The sequence below is a fragment of the Podarcis filfolensis genome (genome assembly GCF_964270895.1).
Source record: "Podarcis filfolensis genome assembly, chromosome: 13".
Taxonomy (NCBI): Eukaryota; Metazoa; Chordata; class Lepidosauria; order Squamata; family Lacertidae; genus Podarcis; species Podarcis filfolensis.
Window position 1 is genome coordinate 29175821 of NC_139615.1, and position 18205 is coordinate 29194025.

The 18205-nt window shown below is 44.9% G+C and overlaps 1 protein-coding gene across 2 annotated transcripts; it reads right to left on the reverse strand.

Annotated features, from left to right (window-relative positions):
* Nucleotides 1-1424: 1424 nt before the first annotated feature.
* On the reverse strand, nucleotides 1425-15050 carry LOC310747883 (keratin, type I cytoskeletal 19-like). Of its 2 annotated transcripts, XM_083583242.1 has the most exons (9): nucleotides 15028-15050; nucleotides 8860-9735; nucleotides 7446-7528; nucleotides 6721-6877; nucleotides 6410-6571; nucleotides 5326-5451; nucleotides 4355-4581; nucleotides 2605-2729; nucleotides 1425-1728 (listed from the first exon to the last, which is right to left on the reverse strand). In XM_083583242.1, the coding sequence occupies exons 2-9, from the start codon at nucleotides 9349-9351 to the stop codon at nucleotides 1715-1717; spliced, it is 1386 nt and encodes a 461-aa protein (XP_083439368.1). In that variant the 5' UTR covers nucleotides 9352-9735; nucleotides 15028-15050; the 3' UTR covers nucleotides 1425-1714. The 2 variants fall into 2 exon arrangements, with proteins under 2 accessions (XP_083439368.1, XP_083439367.1); XM_083583241.1 differs by lacking the exon at nucleotides 15028-15050 and having other exon boundaries at nucleotides 8860-9900.
* Between the last annotated feature and the right edge of the window lie 3155 nt (nucleotides 15051-18205).

Consider the following 18205-nt stretch of genomic DNA (forward strand, 5'->3'; position numbering starts at 1 on the left):
CATCGTGAAGCTCGAGATCAAAAGCCAGCCAATTCTGGCTGATATTTCTCAACTTTGGAAACCTGTCCTCTGAAACCAGCATTGTGTTAAGTGTGCTGCTTTGGCAAGCCTTATCAACATTCACCAGCATTTCTTGCTAAGCCAGTTTGCATATCATTCTTTTAACCACAAAATTCCTAATGATTTAATTCTGTGTTTGCAGTTCTGCTTTCTCTATTAAACTAAATAATCTGCTAAAAGTGGAGTGTGTGTGCATTGCACCTTCTAAACTAGGGGTCAGCAAACTCTTTGAGCAGGGGGCCGATCCACTGTCCCTCAGACCTTGTGGGGGGCCGGACTATATTTTGAAGGGGGGGGGGAATGAATGAATTTCTATGCCCCACAAATAACCCAGAGATGCATTTTAAATAAAAGAACACATTCTACTCATGTAAAAACACGCTGATTCCCGGACCGTCCGCGGGCCGGATTTAGAAGGCGATTGGGCCAGATCCGGCCTCTGGGCCTTAGTTTGCCTACCCATGTTGTAAACCATATCATATAATAGATTTTTTAAAAAAGAAATCTATACCATTTAAGTGGCTTGGGGTGTTGTCTTATATCAGGGGCTTATGCTTCCAAACAGATTTGGCTCCAGGCTTGAGGGGCTCCTTGTCAAATTGTCCCCTGGTGAATTTGTTCCTTTGTCAGTAGACCACCTTACCTGGCAGCAGAAGTGGGTGATGGTGGGTCGCCATTTTAAACGCCCCCAATGTAGCATCACTCTGGAGCATTGTGGGAAATTTTAAAAAGTGACTCATCAGCCCAACCATCCAGTACAGGCAAGGTGTCAGTGCCATCACAGTCAGTAGATCCTGGCACTTACTCAAAGTTCCTGGGTGCTACTGGGCCGGTAACTATTTGGGATGCATGAATCTGTCAAATCCAGGTTCTCTATGCTTCTCATTTTCTTAATCTTAAATTCAGTTCACCACATTGCCACAACAATTTGCAAAAATAGCAATTATAATAAATCTTCGAGAAAATTCCTCATCATTTCAGAGTTAATTTCTCCTAATAAACAGGTTTTTGTATGCAGATTTGATTAACATACACATTTTTGAGAAGCAATTGCCCCAAATATGACAGACATAGTCTGCCATTTTCATCAATATATGCATTTATATGCACGCTTTACACTAGTTAATGCATTCTGGAATCGAATGTCGAACCAAATTTCTCCAGCCCTGCTTTAATGCCACCTCTGCTGTCCTTTCAGCAGGAATAAAACAGATAACTAGTGGCAGTTCTTTCAATGTCTAAGGAGCTCAGGTAATGCTTAAATTTTACACATTTCAGTGGGTTTTTTGGATGCCTATCATTACGGGGTCTGCATCTAAAGGAACAACAGAGATAACTCCAAATGATGACACAGAGACACAAAGTTTTTGTTTGCATCAGGCAGAAGCATAGTTTTATTGAAGTCCCACAATGCCCAAGACCAACCCCACAATGCTGGTTAACATTTAGCCATGGTTAATAATATCCCGAAGCTTATAGAAGTGAGTAATATAATGAGCTTGCTGGTCAGCCCACTGGTGGATGGTTGGTATTTATAGTGTTCAGTAGCTAGCGGGGGAAAGATTCCTCTTGCTTGTCAGTATGAGCTTAGAAAGTTTACAGGATAGAATTGCAATAGCTGCATCTACAGAAGATGCTCTTCTCTTTCCAGCTCTTATCTGCTGTACCCTGGAGAGTGGGGGGAAAAGAGAAAAACTTCAGCTATGAGCAAAGAAAGAATATTTCAAGCTAATGCATGCAGCCTCACTGAAGATGGTGATGATAGCTTGGCAGAAAGGAAGGAGTCTTCCCAATGCTCCAGAGGACATACATTTACTAGGGGATTCATATGGTTTTCATATGGCTTTTAAATTAGACTGGAAGTTACAGATTAATACCTGTAAAGTTTATATATATAAATTTTATTAAATTTTCTGTTTTACAATTTAGAATACTCATTTAAACAAACTTAAAATATCAGTGACTTCCCTTCTTCTATTTCCATGGTTCGTTTTGCATAGCATAAATTCCTGCATATTTTATATAAACTAAACCATTCGGTATTCCATTATTACTTCCATCAAAATTTATTTGCACTGTTGAATTTATCTTAATGCTGCCAACGTTTTCAGGTGCACACAATCCCCCCCCCATATATTGAATAAACATTTTCCAATCTTCTCTAAACCTGTGTTCTTCTTGTTCTCTTATTCTATATGGTAAGTCTGCAAGCTGAGCATATTCCATCAGTTTAAGTTGCCATTCTTCTTTGGTTGGGACCTTGCTCATTTTCCATTTTGGGGCTAACAACAGTAGTGGCATACGTAAATAACCTTTTTTGACACCTGGGAATTTCCATCTGAATTTTCCCCAACAAAAGGACTCTGGGGTTTTTTGTGGGGAAAGTGCTTTTAAACATTTTTTTCGATTCATTATAAATTATTTCCCAATACTCCTTTACCCTTTTACAGGGCCACCACATATGAAAGAAAGTCCATTCATTCTTGACTACTGTAAAGTTTCAATACTTGGTGAATGTAGGAGACGCCATCGTTCCCCGCTTACCTTTGACATCAGGCTGGCAAGGCTGGCACTGGGAAGAGGAGGCCGTGTACGTGTGGGAAGTTCTAGTCACACCTCCTCCTGACTGCCTGCAGGCTCCGCCTCCTGAACCACCACTGCTCGAACCCCTGGTGCAGAGAGGGGAAGAGGGTTGTTGGATGAGATCAAAAGTAGGTGAACAGCATTGGAAGCTAACGATACTTGCGCTTTTATGTCATACACCCAGGGCTGGAGTGAGGGGATGAGGGGATGTTTTGAGGAGACAACTACAGTGGTGCCTTGGAAGTCGAACAGAACCCAAAACTTCCAAAATGTTCAAAAACCAAAGTGTGGTTTCCGATTGGCTGCAGGAAGCTCCTGCAGCCAATCAGAAGCCGCGGAAGCCCCATTAGACGTTCGTCTTCCAAAAAAAGTGTTGGAAAACCAGAACAGTCACTTTCGGTTTTCGATTGTTCAGGAGCCAGAGCGTTCGACTCCCAAGGCGTTTGGGAGCCGAGGTATGACTGTATATCAAATCCATGCATGCTTCACCTCCACTATAAAATCATCTAAAGTGTTATTTGAACAGATTTTGATGCGTTCCAAGTCAGGATGGAAAGGTCTGTCCATTTCATTTTTCACAGTTTTCACATTTTTCCAATTTCACATCCCGTTCTCTGCACTTTTTTTTAACCGCCATGAAAGTTCTTCAGCTGTTTAGTGTATATTTCTCCCAATAAACTCATTTTTGTCTGCAGTTTTAACTATTGTACACTTTTTTTTACCAGCAGTTTCTTCTCTTGTGTGTGTTTTTCAGGAATATATTCATTGTTACCTAATCTATGCATTTTTGTAAACATTGGTTGGTCGGAAAAGTACGTCATAAGATTCAGAGAAGGGCGGATTTTGAGGGGTGGCTGCGCTTCAGTTCTTGTATCACTTCAGAAAGTACAGATTTGATAGATTTGCCTTTTAACATGAACTGAATCATATTGGTATGGTATGTTTTGTGCTTCCCCAAGCCAAAATGGTTTTTTTTGTAAGTTATGGATTAGAGGACATAGTCATCCGAGTCTGGACTACTTCTTCTAAGCAGACTATTTTTTTCTGTCGTCTATGCCAATATAAACAGCATATTTGGCAGTGGGGAAGGAGGGAAACAGCAACTGAGGACAGGGCTGGCAGGATACTGGTGCTGGACCCTGATTTGGATTGGATGCACACTCCAGATCAGGACTTGGGAGACCCGAGTTCAAATCCCCGCTGAGGTTCACTAGATGACCTTGGGCCAGTCACCTTCTCTTAGCCTAATCTACCTCATAGGGTTGTTGTGAGGATAGAATGGGAACTATGGACACTAGCTTGTGCTTCCTGAGGGAAGGCAGGATATAAATATAATAAATATATATATGAAGACTAGGGATCAAGAGGCCTCTCATGCAAAGTAGGGTCATCAATACATCAGCCCCACTGCAGGTGGTTAAGCCACACATTGCTCTGGCCATAATTTCTGGAAATCAATAGTGAGGAGAGTGCTTTTGCACTGAGGTCCTGCTTGTGAGCTTTCCAGTAAACATCTGGTTGGCCACTGTGAGAACAGGATGCTGGTCTGAACAGGCTTTGGTTTCATCCAGCAGGGCTTTTCTTAAGAATTAAAAATTTGCCAGTATTCATTTCAGTTCTAAGCAAATCTGTTCCACGGAGTGTCTCCCTAGTCACTCATGAACGATAGGGGAAGCACAGGGGAAACCCGAGAACTTGACGGTCTACCTACACAAGGTCATTCTGCCCTCCCTCTAGCAGGCAGCGGTAGGTCTGGATCTCCTGTTCCAGGCGGCATTTGACGTCCAGGAGGTCCCTGTATTCTCGGTTCTGGCATTCCATCTCTGTCCTCAACTCTGCCAGCTGCTGCTCCACGCAAGAGATCTGGTTCTGTATTTCGCACAAGTGGCTGTTATATCGACACTCGGTCTCGGCCAAGGATCCTTGCAGCGTGTCTCTCTGAAGAATTAAAAAATGCAAAGGCAAAACCTTTAGCACAAATAAGTTTGGGGGAGACGAGAGAGAGAGAGTGAGAGAGTGAGAGAGAGAGAGAGAGAGAGAGAGAGAGAGAGAGAGAGAGAGAGCCCAAAATATCCTACGAGCTATTGTGGAAAGAAGAGAACTTGTTGGGTGTATGGAGAATATCATTTACCTGGGATTAAACTTTGCCAGTTGCTCATAATGCATGCACATTTTGGTGTGAGGAAGCACTCTCTAAAATAGTTTGTGGTACTTTAGCAATAATTACAGGCAATTCCACAGATTATGTCTCCTTTTCCTTTTCCTTCCTGCTTTCGCCACAACTCCTGCCTCACTGTGGATTCTTTTTGGCTCAGCCTCTTTTCTTCCTACAGGTCCCCACTTTCTCTTTTAACGCTGTCAGCAGTCGCCTGCTGGTTACAGTTGTCCCATGCAAGAGGGACCTGAATGTGGAATTGTCCAGACAGCTGAAAGTATATGGAACCCCCTGTGCTCACTAAGCTGGTGTATGTGTGTGCATGTGCACATCTGCCTCAAAGCTACAAACCCTCCAGATTCCCATAGCTGTTGAGCAGCTACTGATACTATTACTTTAGGACAGTAATATATACCTATTGCACAGGCAGTATTGTTAGCGGGACTAATTCAGACAGTTTTGGGAAGCAGATACAAAGGTAAGGTTTATTGGGTCCAAGGTGGAGGACTGCCTGCATATACACTTACCAGGCTAAGCTGAGCCTGCAGATCAATTTCCAAGGTTTGCAGCTGGCGCTTCAGGTCAACAACTTGGTTGTTGCAGTCTTCCACCTCTTTGCTGCTGTTACAGACTTCCTGATTCACTTCCTCCATCTGAAAAGGCAGCAAACACAAAATTGGGGTGGTGGGGTTTAGGGCTTATTGGAGGAATTGTTGAGTTATTTTCATGATGAGTTTCAGCCAAGCAAAAGGATATAATAATGATAACCGCAAACGATGAAGGTAAGGATGGTGGGGGTGTCAAAAGACCCACTAAAAAGATTAATCAAAGACCAATTGGTTGGATGTAGAAAATTTGGGTATAGGTTAAAGATATGCCATGAAGATAAAAAAACTCATGAGGATGATTCCAAAGTTTGTCTGCAAATTATTATTATTATTATTATTATTATTATTATTATTATTATTATTTGCACCCCACCCATCTGGCTGGGTTGTCCCCACCACTCTGGGAGGCTTAACTCTAAGGGTTAACTGCCTTCTTCTGCTTTTCAATCACACTTCCTTGAAGGATCACTTGTGGCCATTGGTTCATGATATTCACTAAACCAAATACTTCTCTTTAAACTGAGCTACTTCTATTTGTACAGCCCTTTCTGAGCATTCTTCTTTCCTAACCTGGTGAAGCCAAGATCTTTTAATCTTGCCCAAAAGGCAAGATCGCTATATTTGTTCTTCAGTTCACCACTTCCACCTTGAATTCATCCTTCCTAAACACGATGGATACTGTCTTGTAGATGGGCCTTCACTAGTGCTTCCTACTTGGGTACCAAAACCCAGTGTGGGACCAGATGAGGGTGTTGGGACAGACCAGTGGCTGAGGAGAATCTCAGGAGAAGAGAAGGTGTGTCTTTCCTTGCTTATTCTCCTACCACCAGCCCCTTAGCTTCTGAGTAACTTCGCATAACATAGAAGGGAGAGAGGTTCGAAACCAGCCTAAAGGGTGAGATCTGGCTCAGAGCTGCCTGCTACTACCCCCTACCAAATATGCATGGATGATTTCAAGCTTCTTTTCTTTCAATACCTGGCTGCATACAGTATATTAACCTACCTTACATTCATACCACTGTTCAACTTCTCTGCGGTTGTTCTCAATCATAGTTTCATACTGGCATCTCATTTCTTCCAAGACCTTCTTCAGGTCTGGGCCTGGGCAGGAGTTGACTTCCACACTCACGTCCCCAGTTGCTTGGTTCCTCAGACCCTTGATTTCCTGAAAAGGAAATTCTAGTTAATTGGAATGTGGTTTTTGTTGTTGTTGTGTGTTGTTAAATGTGCTTCCCAGTGCCAGAAGCTGACTGTGAGAGGGGGATACCCTTCCTTTGTAGGCCCTCCATCTCTTTGTAAGGGGCCAGGGTTTACCTCTTCATGGTTTTTCTTGAGGCAACACAGCTCTTCTCGGAGGGCTTCCAGCTGAGCCTCCAAGTCAGACCTGCAAAGGGTCAGTTGATCCAGGACTTGGCGTAAGCCATTGATGTCAGCTTCCACATTTTGGCAGAGGGCCAGCTCAGTCTCATACCTACAGAACCAAAAAAGAGGGGAAAGGATGAATTGTTGGTCCCTACAGGGGCCAATAAAAGGGACGCGGGTGGCGCTGTGGGTTAAACCACAGAGCCTAGGACTTGCTGATCAGAAGGTCGGCAGTTCGAATCCCCACGACGGGGTGAGCTCCCGTTGCTCGGTCCCTGCTCCTGCCAACCTAGCAGTTCGAAATCACATCAAAGTGCAAGTAGATAAATAGGTACCGCTCCGGCAGGAAGATAAACGGCGTTTCCGTGTGCTGCTCTGGTTCGCCAGAAGCGGCTTAGTCATGCTGGCCACATGACCCGGAAGCTGTACGCCGGCTCCCTCGGCCAATAAAGCAAGTTGAGCACCGCAACCCCAGAGTCGGTCACGACTGGACCTAATGGTCAGGGGTCTCTTTACCCTTTACGTTTTACAGGGGCCAATAGAGAAAGTGTGTGTGGACTTGAGTGCTAACTCATTATGGGCACTTTGGGAACCACATATTTAGGATTTAAGGGAAACAAAATAAAGGGTTCACCCCACCCACCCAGAGCCCCTCGTACAACTCAAGAGGGACTCACTTCAGTCTGAAGTCATCTGCAGTCATCCGGTTATTATCAATATCCAGAACAAGCTTGCTGTTGTCCACAGTGGCACAGATAATCTGTGGGTTGGGGAATAAAACAGTTTGAGCTTGTCCATCTGTTTCTTCTTGATGCCCACAGCATCATGCATCAAACTGCAGTTTTTGATTTTTCATTCTACTGTCTCAAAGCCTATGATTCATTTACAGGGTCATCCCGAAACCAGAAGGATTGTATTGGACCAACTGACCTTTGGGCTTCTTCCATCCTGTAACTCTCTGCATCCATGAACAGCCCCATCTGCACTATTACATTTAAGGCGTTATCACACTTCCCCCAAACAATCTTGGGAAATGTAGCTTGTTAAGGGTGCAGAGATTTGTAAGGAGGCCCTTATTTCCCTCACACATCTACAGTTCCCTGAGTTCTCTGGGAAGGAGTATTGACTTTTAAACCACTCTGAAAACTATAACTCTGTGAGTAGAATAGAGGTCTCCTAACAGCTCTGAGCCCCCTTAACAAACTACAGTTCCCAGGATTCTTTGGGGGGAGCCATGGCTGTGTGAAGTGCTATGATGCTGCTTTGAATGTGTCACACAGATGGGGTCAATGTCTGGCTAATTCTGGACAACCTATTGCCCCACATCTCTGTGTCAGGACATCCCTAAGTCTCATTCCGTCCTCACATCCTTTTTTTTCCTATCAGTTTACCACTACAGCAGCAGAAGCACCATTGAAGGCCATGATACCACTCTTGATTTGTTTTATTGATGTGTTTGTGATCTATACATTTGTAGATATAGCCATTCTTACAGCAAATAAGTTGCTGCCGTTTCTTTTCTTCTCCTTTCATTTACAGTGGTACCTTGGGTTACAGACGCTTCAGGTTACAGACTCCACTAACCCAGAAGTAGTACCTCAGGTTAAGAACTTTGCTTCAGGATGAGAACAGAAATGGTGCTCCGGCGGCACGGCAGCAGGAGGAGGCCTGAGGTGGTACCTCAGGTCAAGAACAGTTTCAGGTTAAGAACGGACCTCCAGAACGAATTAAGTTCTTAACCAGAGGTACCACTGTAATTGTTTTAGACAATAGAGTTTTCAAAAAAATGCATTAATCTAATGATACAGCCTCTAATCATTATGGGGTGCTATCTAAAGCATGGTTTTTAAAGCCCAACCAGGAACACCATCATTCATTCAACAATATGAAGTTCTGAACATAAAGGGATTTGACAAGAGTCCTTGGAGAATGAATTTTTCTGGACGTTCTTTGTAAGCCAGATTGGAAAGATCTGCTGCCGTAAATAATAACGAATGAGTGCTCTGCTGTCAGAGCAAGGAGCCTTGCTCTCTATCTCACTTAGCTTCATGCTACATCTGGTTCTAAGCTGCAGAGGAAACATAGTCCTACCTGGTTTTTAAGGTCTTCAATTTGTTGGTAGTAACAGCTGTAGTCCTTGGGGTCACAGAGGGCACCTTGGCGGTCATACCACTCCCTGATTTTGCAGTCGAGCTGAGCGTTCTCCTCCTCCAGGCACCGCACTTTGTCCAAGTAAGAGGCCAAGCGGTCGTTGAGGTTCTGCATGGTCATCTTCTCATCGCAGGAGATCAAGGGCACATCATTGCAAATGCCAAAGCCACCAAAGCGGGCGGCGCCGCCACCAGGAGCACACACGTACCCACCACCAAAGCCACCATCGATGCAGCTGCCTCCACTCAGGCCCCCTCCGAAACTCACTCCACTGCAGTAGCTCCTCCCAGACATATCACATCTAACGCTACCTACGGCAGGGGCAGCACACCTCCCAGAGACTCCCGAAGAAACCCGGATTCCACCGCAGCTCCCACTGCTGCTTCTGCCTCTCGTGTACATGGTGGATGCCTGTTTGGTGCTGCAGCTCATCGCGAAAGACCTTCAGAAAGAAGCCCAAAGACTAAGCAGAAGCCCCAGAGACACAAAAGCTCGATACGGAAGACAAGACTGCAGATTCTGGCATCCACACAGGTCTCTATTTATACCTTCCACGGCGTGGGTGTAGCCGTGAGGGTGTTGCTTTTTCTTCCTGCTCTTCTTCTTCCACGGGGCTGGCTCACCTGGCTGCCTCTGCCAAGAAAAAATTGTCCCTGGGGCAAACTTGCTTGTGGAAATCTGAGTTGCAAGAGGGAGGCATTTCATGGCGTCAGCACCTTGCTTCCAAAAATATCATCCGCAGCAATGTCCTGTGAATCATCAGGCTTTGCCCCATACTGAACACTTCACCGGAGAGCATCATCAAATAAAACAGCCCTAAAATATGAGTGGAGAACAAATAATTACAGCCCATTGCAACAAAGCAACCTTCTGCTGTCATTAGAGATATTTTATTTTGATTTCATTTTAATTTTATTTTGACTTAATGAGCATTGGGCTTTTCTTTAACTAGCAACAAAGACACAAAACTGAATGTGGGGGCTTCCCTCGTCACAGAACCATAGAATTGTAGAGTTGGAAAGGACTCTTAAGGGTTATCTAGTCTGACCCCCTGCAATGCACAAATCAAAGCTAAAGAATCCCTGACAGATTCTTTTAAACCTCTATTTAAAAACCTCCAAAGAAGGAGAGTCCACCATCTTCTGTTCCACTGTCAAACAGCTCTTACTGCAAAGAAGTTTTTCCTAATGTTTCGTTGGAATCGCCTTCCTTGTACAGCCGTACCTTGGTTGTCTAACGGAATCTGTTCCGGAAGTCCTTTCAACTTCCGAAAACAATCGAAAACCAAGGCGCTGCTTCTGATTGGCTGCAGGAGCTCCCTGCAGCCAATCGGAAGCCGTATAAGCCATGTTGGGCGTTTACATTCCAAAAGAACGTTCTCAAACCAGAACACTCACTTCTGGGTTTGCGACATTCAGGAGCCAAAACGGACGAGTACCAAGGCGTTCAACAACCAAGATACGACTGTAATTTGGATCTGTTGGTTTTGGTCCTATTCTCTGGAGCAGCAGAAAGCAAGCTTGCATCATCTTCCATGTGACAGCCCTTGGGATATAGGAAGATGGCTGCCATAACACCTCTCAGTCAACCCCACTTTGCTTCACCTTGGAACAAGCAGAAAAGCAAATCAAACCACGGATACAAGGCCAAAATCTTTCAGGTACTTGTCCCTAGAAGGATGGCCAAATCCCAAGCATCCCATGGAAAGGAAGCAGGAAGAGGTTCCTCGCTGGGTGGGGAAGAGTTTCATAATGGAGCATATTATTGGACGTCACAAAGAAACCTTTCCCCTAACTTCTTTTTCTTCTTTGGCAATCACTCGTAGCTGAGTAAGATTGTCTTCCATAAACACAATTTTAACAATGAGTCTGTAAGTGACTATGGAGGCCAATTCTGGATCCACACATCCTTCCACAGTGGGAACAGTGGGGAGATGATCACGGTGTGGATTTGCCAAGCGTGCCTTCCTCTTAGCATGTTTCTCCCTTGCGTCCTGAGTTTGAGCATCTCCAAAAACCATGACACCTTTGGTAAAGGCTGTTCTCCAACTAGAGCACTCACAGGCCAGTGTTTCCCAGTTGTCGGTGTTTATACTACATTTTTAAAGATTTGCCTTGAGACAGTCTTTGAACCTCTTTTGTTGACCACCAGCATTACGCTTTCCATTTTGAAGTTCGGAATAGAGTAGTTGCTTTGGAAGATGATCATCAGGCCACCTTTCAAATATTACTGGACTACAGTTCCCAGCATTCCTGATCAGCTGTAATGCTGGCTGGATCTGATGGGATCTGGCGCCTGACAACATCTGGAGGACTGCAGATTCTGCACTTCTACATTAGACTATTGCCCTTGCTATGTCCCAGAGTTCATTTTGCCTACCTGCTTGCCAGCTGCCTTGGTGTTTCCTGGACCTAAGCCAGATCTGACCCTGCAAAGACTCCCCATAGCCAAGGCTTACTTTGACAAAAGAATGGGGTGTTCAGAGGCAGCTAGTCATAGCATACCTGCCTTCACATTTATATCCTAGTAGCTGTCGACTTGCACAATCCTAAGACTCTATCCTCCCACAGTGTTTAAAACAGATCTCTTGTCCTCATATTTGCAGAGAAAAAGCTGGAAAACAAGTCATTGGTATTTTTGCTGAATGCTTCTGCACTAGAGACACTTTTGGTGGGGCTTTTTACAAGTCAGGGAGTGGAAGTTATTCATGCAGTGAAGATCTCTGCCATGCTAACTCTCTGAATGCCTACATTTCTTTTACAGTCTGAAGGGAAATGACAGCACGAAACAGAAAATCTGCCTCTTCCTTCCCAAGACTCAAAGATATTGTACAAAAATTATCAATCTTTTAAAATTATTCAAAATTATTATTCAAAATTGGGACATGGGTGGCACTGTGGGTTACACCACAGAACCTAGGACTTGCCGATCAGAAGGTGGGCGGTTTGAATCCCCGTGATGGGATGAGCTCCCGTTGTTCGGTCCCTGCTCCTGCCAACCAGGCAGTTCGAAAGCATGTCAAAGTGCAAGTAGATAAATAGGTACCACTCCGGCGGGAAGGTAAACGGCGTTTCCGTGCGCTGCTCTGGTTCGCCAGAAGTGGCTTAGTCATGCTGGCCACATGACCCGGAAGCTGCACGCTGGCTCCCTCGGCCAATAAAGCGAGATGAGCGCCGCAACCCCAGAGTCGGTCACGACTGGACCTAATGGTCAGGGGTCCCTTTACCTTTATTATTCAAAATTAGAAGTGGAGAGAGAGAGAGAGAGATTCCAAGAAATTGAAACCAAAGTCTATAAGAAATTGAAACAGAAACAATGCATAACTACGGTAACTGTGTTTTCCCCCTTGTAATACGAGTTACTCTCTATAAGCATTATGTGTCCTACATATGTGCAGGAAGGTGAAGTTATGGGTATAAAGTTGATACTGGTCAAATCTGTGTAACTGGTTTTTCCCAAATAATGTTGGATTTTTGGTAAAAGATTCTCATTTACTTAAATATTTTCAGTTTCCCTTAATATTAATATAGCCCTGAGGAAAATACTACCCCTTCCATTTTCTGTTAACATTGCTGATTTTTTCCCCTCTGTTTGTCCTGCCTTCTCACTTGACCACCTTTCTCTTTCTGTATCTCATAAGTACTTGCTAAATCACAACATCTCTCGAATCCATTATTCTATTTTCTTTAGAAGCCTCTACTTAAAGGTGTTAGCAAAGTCACTGAAATAGTGCAGATGGAATCCAGCAAGGAAATTAATCCTACTAATGCTTTACTGAGGAAACTTAACAAAAACAATGTATAATTTGATGAGAAAGGACCGGAGAGATTTTTGTCTGTCTTAGCTCAGGTTTTATACATATCAGGAAAACATACAATCAAACTCACAGGGGAAAACTCCCTCAGAACTACACAACCAATCAGAGCACAGACTACCTCAGCAAACATCGTGCCACTCTGCATGGTTGCTAAGCAACACCTCCACCCATCCCCTCTTGGCTAGTTGACTTTAACACTAACAAGATTAACCCTTAAGTTGCACATGAGACGATCTCTGCTGTTGCAATTCCAGCAACAAGCACTCATAAACATTCTTCTTTCTCCTTCTCTTTCTATCTATCCTTCTGCCTGTGTCTGCAGCCTCCACTTTTAAAAAATAAATAAATCTGACAATCCATAACATATCTTGGATATGTCCCATTCTCTCTGCTCCAGGAGGCTGTATTACATAACCAAGCAATGACAGTATGAAAACATCTGGAACTTCTTGAAAGACACATTAATGTGATGCCGTGGGGCGAAATTCTCATTCATATTCAGTTCTTCAGATGTTCAGATAAAGGAAGCTGAAGTTCAGAATCTACATTTCAATTCGCATTTGAAGCTTTCGGGTTTGGTGCCAGCCAGCGTTCAGTATGAGCGATACTCCAGTTTGTCTCGATGTTCCAGTCTGGCTTGGAAGATGTGAACTTCAGCCTTTTTAAAAGCTCTGATTATGAAATGCTAAATTTAGGAAGCCCTGTGGGTTTCGCAGGAATCCGTGCAAAAAGGCCATTTCAGCCTCAGTTCTCCCCTGTCTCCAACCCACAAAAACAAGCATCCACCATCAAGCATTATGTTTATGTTGTTGCTTCAGTGGCAAAAATGAGCCAAGAAGATATATTCCACTGCTAACTTCTAGAGCAGGGGTAGGCAACCTAAGGCCCATGGGCCGGATGCGGCCCAATCGCCTTCTCAATCCATACTGCGGACGGTCCGGGAATCAGCATGTTTTCATATGAGTAGAATGTGTCCTTTTATTGAAAATGCATCTCTGGGTTATTTGTGGGGCATAGGAATTCGTTCATTTTTTTTCCACAATATAGTCCGGCTCACCACATGGTCTGAGGGACGGTGGACTGGCCCACGGCTGAAAAAGCTTGCTGACCCCTGTTCTAGATGCTTAGTTTCCTTTGCGATGATGATTATCTGTGCTCATGGTGGTATCGGGGCAGTTATATACAACCCCACTTCCAATGCTGTTTCTGCCTGCAAAAGTTTCAGAGCAGACATACTGCTTCATTTCCATTCTGTGAACATCCTGTAATGTCCTGCTGGAATCCTGTCACTTTTTATACCACAAATGCTACAGTTTCTTATTCTGTGGCACCACAGTGCAAGAGTCTATATCCCCAAGCAACAATAATGCAATAACAATGGGGAAACACTGCTGAATATCCAATAAAGTGGAATGATGTGTGGACAGTCCAGTATAAATCTACCGCTATTGCACTATGATTGCATCAAGGACGTCTTGCAGAAAATACTCAAAAACTCTCCCATCCAATCCCCACCAAAGTTATTCTGGCTTCCCATGATTGTATAAAAGAAAGTACTTCTCCACTCAGCACATAGTTAAACTATGAAACTCGCTCCCACAGCTCCCAATAGCTATGATGGCTATGCTCTACCTCCACAGCTGGAGACAGAAACTGTGCTGGAAACCACAGAAGGGGACAATGCTCAAATTAAGCTTGTGGGTTTCCCATAGTCATCTGGTTGGCCACTGTGAGAACACGATGCTGGACAAGATGGGCCATTAGCCTGGTCCAGCAGGCTCTGTTTGTGTTTCTGCAACAACAAAAACTTATACAGCGGATTCTCGGGTTGCAGGAGGCACATTCGCAATCCGCAGCGTTCACAACCTGCAGCGCCGCGTCTGCCCATGCGTGGGTCGCGATTTGATGCTTCTGCGCATGCGCAAAGCGTTAATTAGTACTTCTGTGCAATTTAGTACTTTTAGTATTGCAAATGCCGAAACCCGGAAGTAACCCATTCCAGTACTTCTGGTTTCAGCGCGGTGCGCAACCTGAAAATGCGCAATCTGAAGCATCTGTAACCCAAGGTATGACTGTACGTAGATTGCATTCAATCAATTAGCATGACATCGACTCCTCTCCCCCATTCACACATATTTAGGTATGCACTTAAAACTTAATAGGCGTCAATCCAGAAAACATAATGTGTAAAGCGGGTGTAAGGTTCAGTTGAAAGAAGGAGAATCTGCCTATCCCCATCTCAACTGGACAGCAATCACCTGAAACATTCATGGAATCTCAGAGATCTGCACCTGCACTCCAGTGACGGCCCAAGGAGGTTTCCAGCACTGAAGGCACGCCCAAAGTGGTGTGAGCTTTGGCTCAAATGTACCCCTTAAAGCATATCTCAGAGCACTTTTTTTCTCCTCCCCAGCATGCAGAAAGGGCACTCTTCCTTTTCCAGTAAGGGCAGAAAGCAGCTATTAACAGTAATTGGCTTTTGAGTTGGGCCTAATGCGCCTACTGAGCCCTTTAGGGGACCTTCTGTTGTACCTCCTTATTACAAACGTGGCATCACATGTGGCATCAGGGAAAGGCAAGGGAAAAGCTGTGTTGGCGAAAGAAAACAGGCTGCTGCGAGGCGCTTCTTTCTCATGATGAAGCACCAGCAACTGATCCAGCGAAGGACAAATCCGCAATGCCAGGCAAGAGAACTTAGCGGTTGTCAAGGTGGTGTGGGGTCTCCCATAGGAAGAATGTCCATGGTTGGCAGGAGAAAAGCTTGCCTATCTAGCCAAACTGATAGTCGTTCTTGGTTTTGTCATGCGGTAGCCAGTTAATGCCCTCTTTAGATTCAGTGGGGTTTGTTTGAACACTTGAGATATCTGAGAAACCACATTCTCCTGTGTCAACTTGCCCATTCATTCAAGACAGCAGGTGACGGTCTCCTCTGAATAAGGTCACAATGCAAGGCTCCATGGAAGATCCTTTTTGGTGGTGGCTCCACAGTTGTGGCTTTGCCTCTACAGCAGAGGCGAGGAACCTAATCACCAGATCCTCCCATCTCCTACTCTTGTAGGCCAAATGTGATAAGTGGGAAATCTGCATGCTGTTTTCAGGAGTGCATTTTTTTTAACGCACACTTTCTGCTAATCACCCTTATTGCTCATCTCTATAACCTGGAAAACCATCAAATCAAAGATTGTGTTTTGAGCCATGATTTGCAATCCTGTATAAAAACCAAGCTGAGGCTATGGGCAGCCTCTCTAAGACTCAACACCTCATTCAAAGCAAGACTGGGATAACTCTCAAGGCGAGAAGTGCAGGAGTAGAGAGAGGCAGTGAGGGGAAGATGGGGGACTCTGAACAGAGAGCTCAACCCTCAGTTCGGGAAAGTGTAGTCAGGAGGCATGGCCTCCAGTTGGGTCTGTAACCCAGCACCAGCAAGGCCAGCCTGAGACATTTTGGCACCTGAGGCAAACCACAAAATGATTCCCACCCCAGCAGGGAAGAAGAGATGAGTGAAGTTCTACATCAGGGGGGAGGGGGGAGAGAAGAAGAAGAATTTGGATTTGATATCCCGCTTTATCACTACCCGAAGGAGCCTCAAAGCGGCTAACATTTTCCTTTCCCTTCCTCCCCCACAACAAACACTCTGTGAGGTGAGCGGGGCTGAGAGACTTCAAAAAAGGGTGACTAGCCCAAGGTCACCCAGCAGCTGCATGTGGAGGAGCGGGGAATCGAACCCGGTTCACCAGATTACGAGTCTGCCGCTCTTAACCACTACACCACACTGGCTACACCACTGCAAAGGGAGAAAGGAAGATCTACACTTAGTACAAGGGGGTGGAATCAAAGCAAACTTAGCCGATGGTTGACTTGAAAATCAAAGGTCATTGCAGGGGGGAAGAGTCTACTCTGAAACATGCTGGGCAGGTGCAGAACCCAGGAGACCCCACCATTTCCTTCCTAGGGATGGGAGGAGACCAGCAGCTCATCCTATTCACCAAGAGACCACTGTAGAGACAGCATTGTTGAGGGCTGCCAAGAAAACTGCAGATCCAGCCTCCAAGCAGTGTGTCACAGCCATTGCTGCCACTATGGCAGCGGCGGTAGCAGTGAGCGATGCTTTCCTTGGAGGCCAGATCAGCTGCCCCTGTGAATTCTGCCACCCAAGGCTGTTACCCCACCTTGCCTCATGGGTGGGCCGGCCCTACTCAACAGGGACAAGTGGTGCAACACAAACCACGTCTGAGCTTGTGGATTTGCTGCCACAAATCCAGCAAAAGGATTAGGTTTCCTCGATTCCTCTTTGACATCTTAAGAGAATACTTAATCCCCATTTAAGTCTTAAGGTTCTTCAATCCCTGTTTTACAAGCTTGGTTGGCAACAGCACCATAAATGATTTGGTGGTTTGAGAGCAGTCCGCCCCGGGGTGTACTGCTGGTCCCTATAGAAACTCAGCTCTGCAGACAGTTCCTCATCCTTCCCCTCAGGACAGCACTCAAGTCGGTCCCCAAGTACAAGCTCAGCAAATATCTCCAAAATTGAAATCATGGATGAAAAGGTCCTCTGGGCAAGGAGGGGAGACTCAGGGAATCCTAATTGGTTTAGGGGAGTGGCTGTGCAAGAGGACAGGTGTTAGCATAATGTTTTGTTTTGTTTTGATTGCACTGTGTTGCATCCGTGATGGAATTGCGTAACAAACTGCCTGCAACAAACCACTTCACCTGCACAACGCAACCTCTGGGTCCATTTCTGCTCAAGCATCTTCAGTGGTATGAAATGCCTTCCATGAGCGTCAGCTGGTGACCCAGTTATGCCCCAATCAGGACAGGGATTGCCCATCTTCTGCTTCTGTGCTCTGGTGACCTCTAGGCAAGACTACTGCAATTTGTTATACATGGGGCTGCCTTTGAAGACAGTTTTGAAGCTGTAACTGGTGCAGAATTCAGTGGCTAGGCTGCTCACCAGGGCAAAACAGCCAGGGCACATAGCCCCAATCCTGGCCCAACTGCACTGGCAATGGTGACCAGGCAATCGTTTAATAACACAAGGCTGCTGTAAGAGTTTAGTTTTCTGCATCCATGAACATATTTGTCTACTTAAGTTGTCAATCCTCTTTAGTTGGGACCTTGCTCACTTTCCATTTTGGGGCTAACAAAATATGGGCCGCAGCTGTTGCATACATAAATAACCTTTTCTGACACCTGGGAATCCGTGGCTTTGCATTCTCTGCCATGGACTCACTAACTGTTTTCAGGACTAATTTCATTCTCAGTGTTCTCTAGCTGCGAAATGGGTTAATGTGTTCTAGAATCTACTATAGGCTTAATTCCTTAATAATACGCTACACATATACTTATGCCTTGACATGTAATTGCAGCTATGCTCGTCTTGCCTGACTTGTGTTCTGTGTGCACTTTTGATTCCTGCTTTGTGCTTTGACTCTGCTGGTAATTTGTATAGGGTATGGATTCTGCCTAACC

Coding starts and splice junctions, on each gene's coding strand:
- LOC310747883 (XM_083583242.1), bottom strand. CDS start 9,351: ATGAGCTGCAGCACCAAACAGGCATCCACCATGTACACGAGAGGCAGA. Junction 7,529..8,859: donor TTGAAGACCTTAAAAACCAG/GTAGGACTATGT, acceptor CCCAACCCACAG/ATTATCTGTGCCACTGTGGA. Junction 6,878..7,445: donor GCAGATGACTTCAGACTGAA/GTGAGTCCCTCT, acceptor TTGGTTCTGTAG/GTATGAGACTGAGCTGGCCC.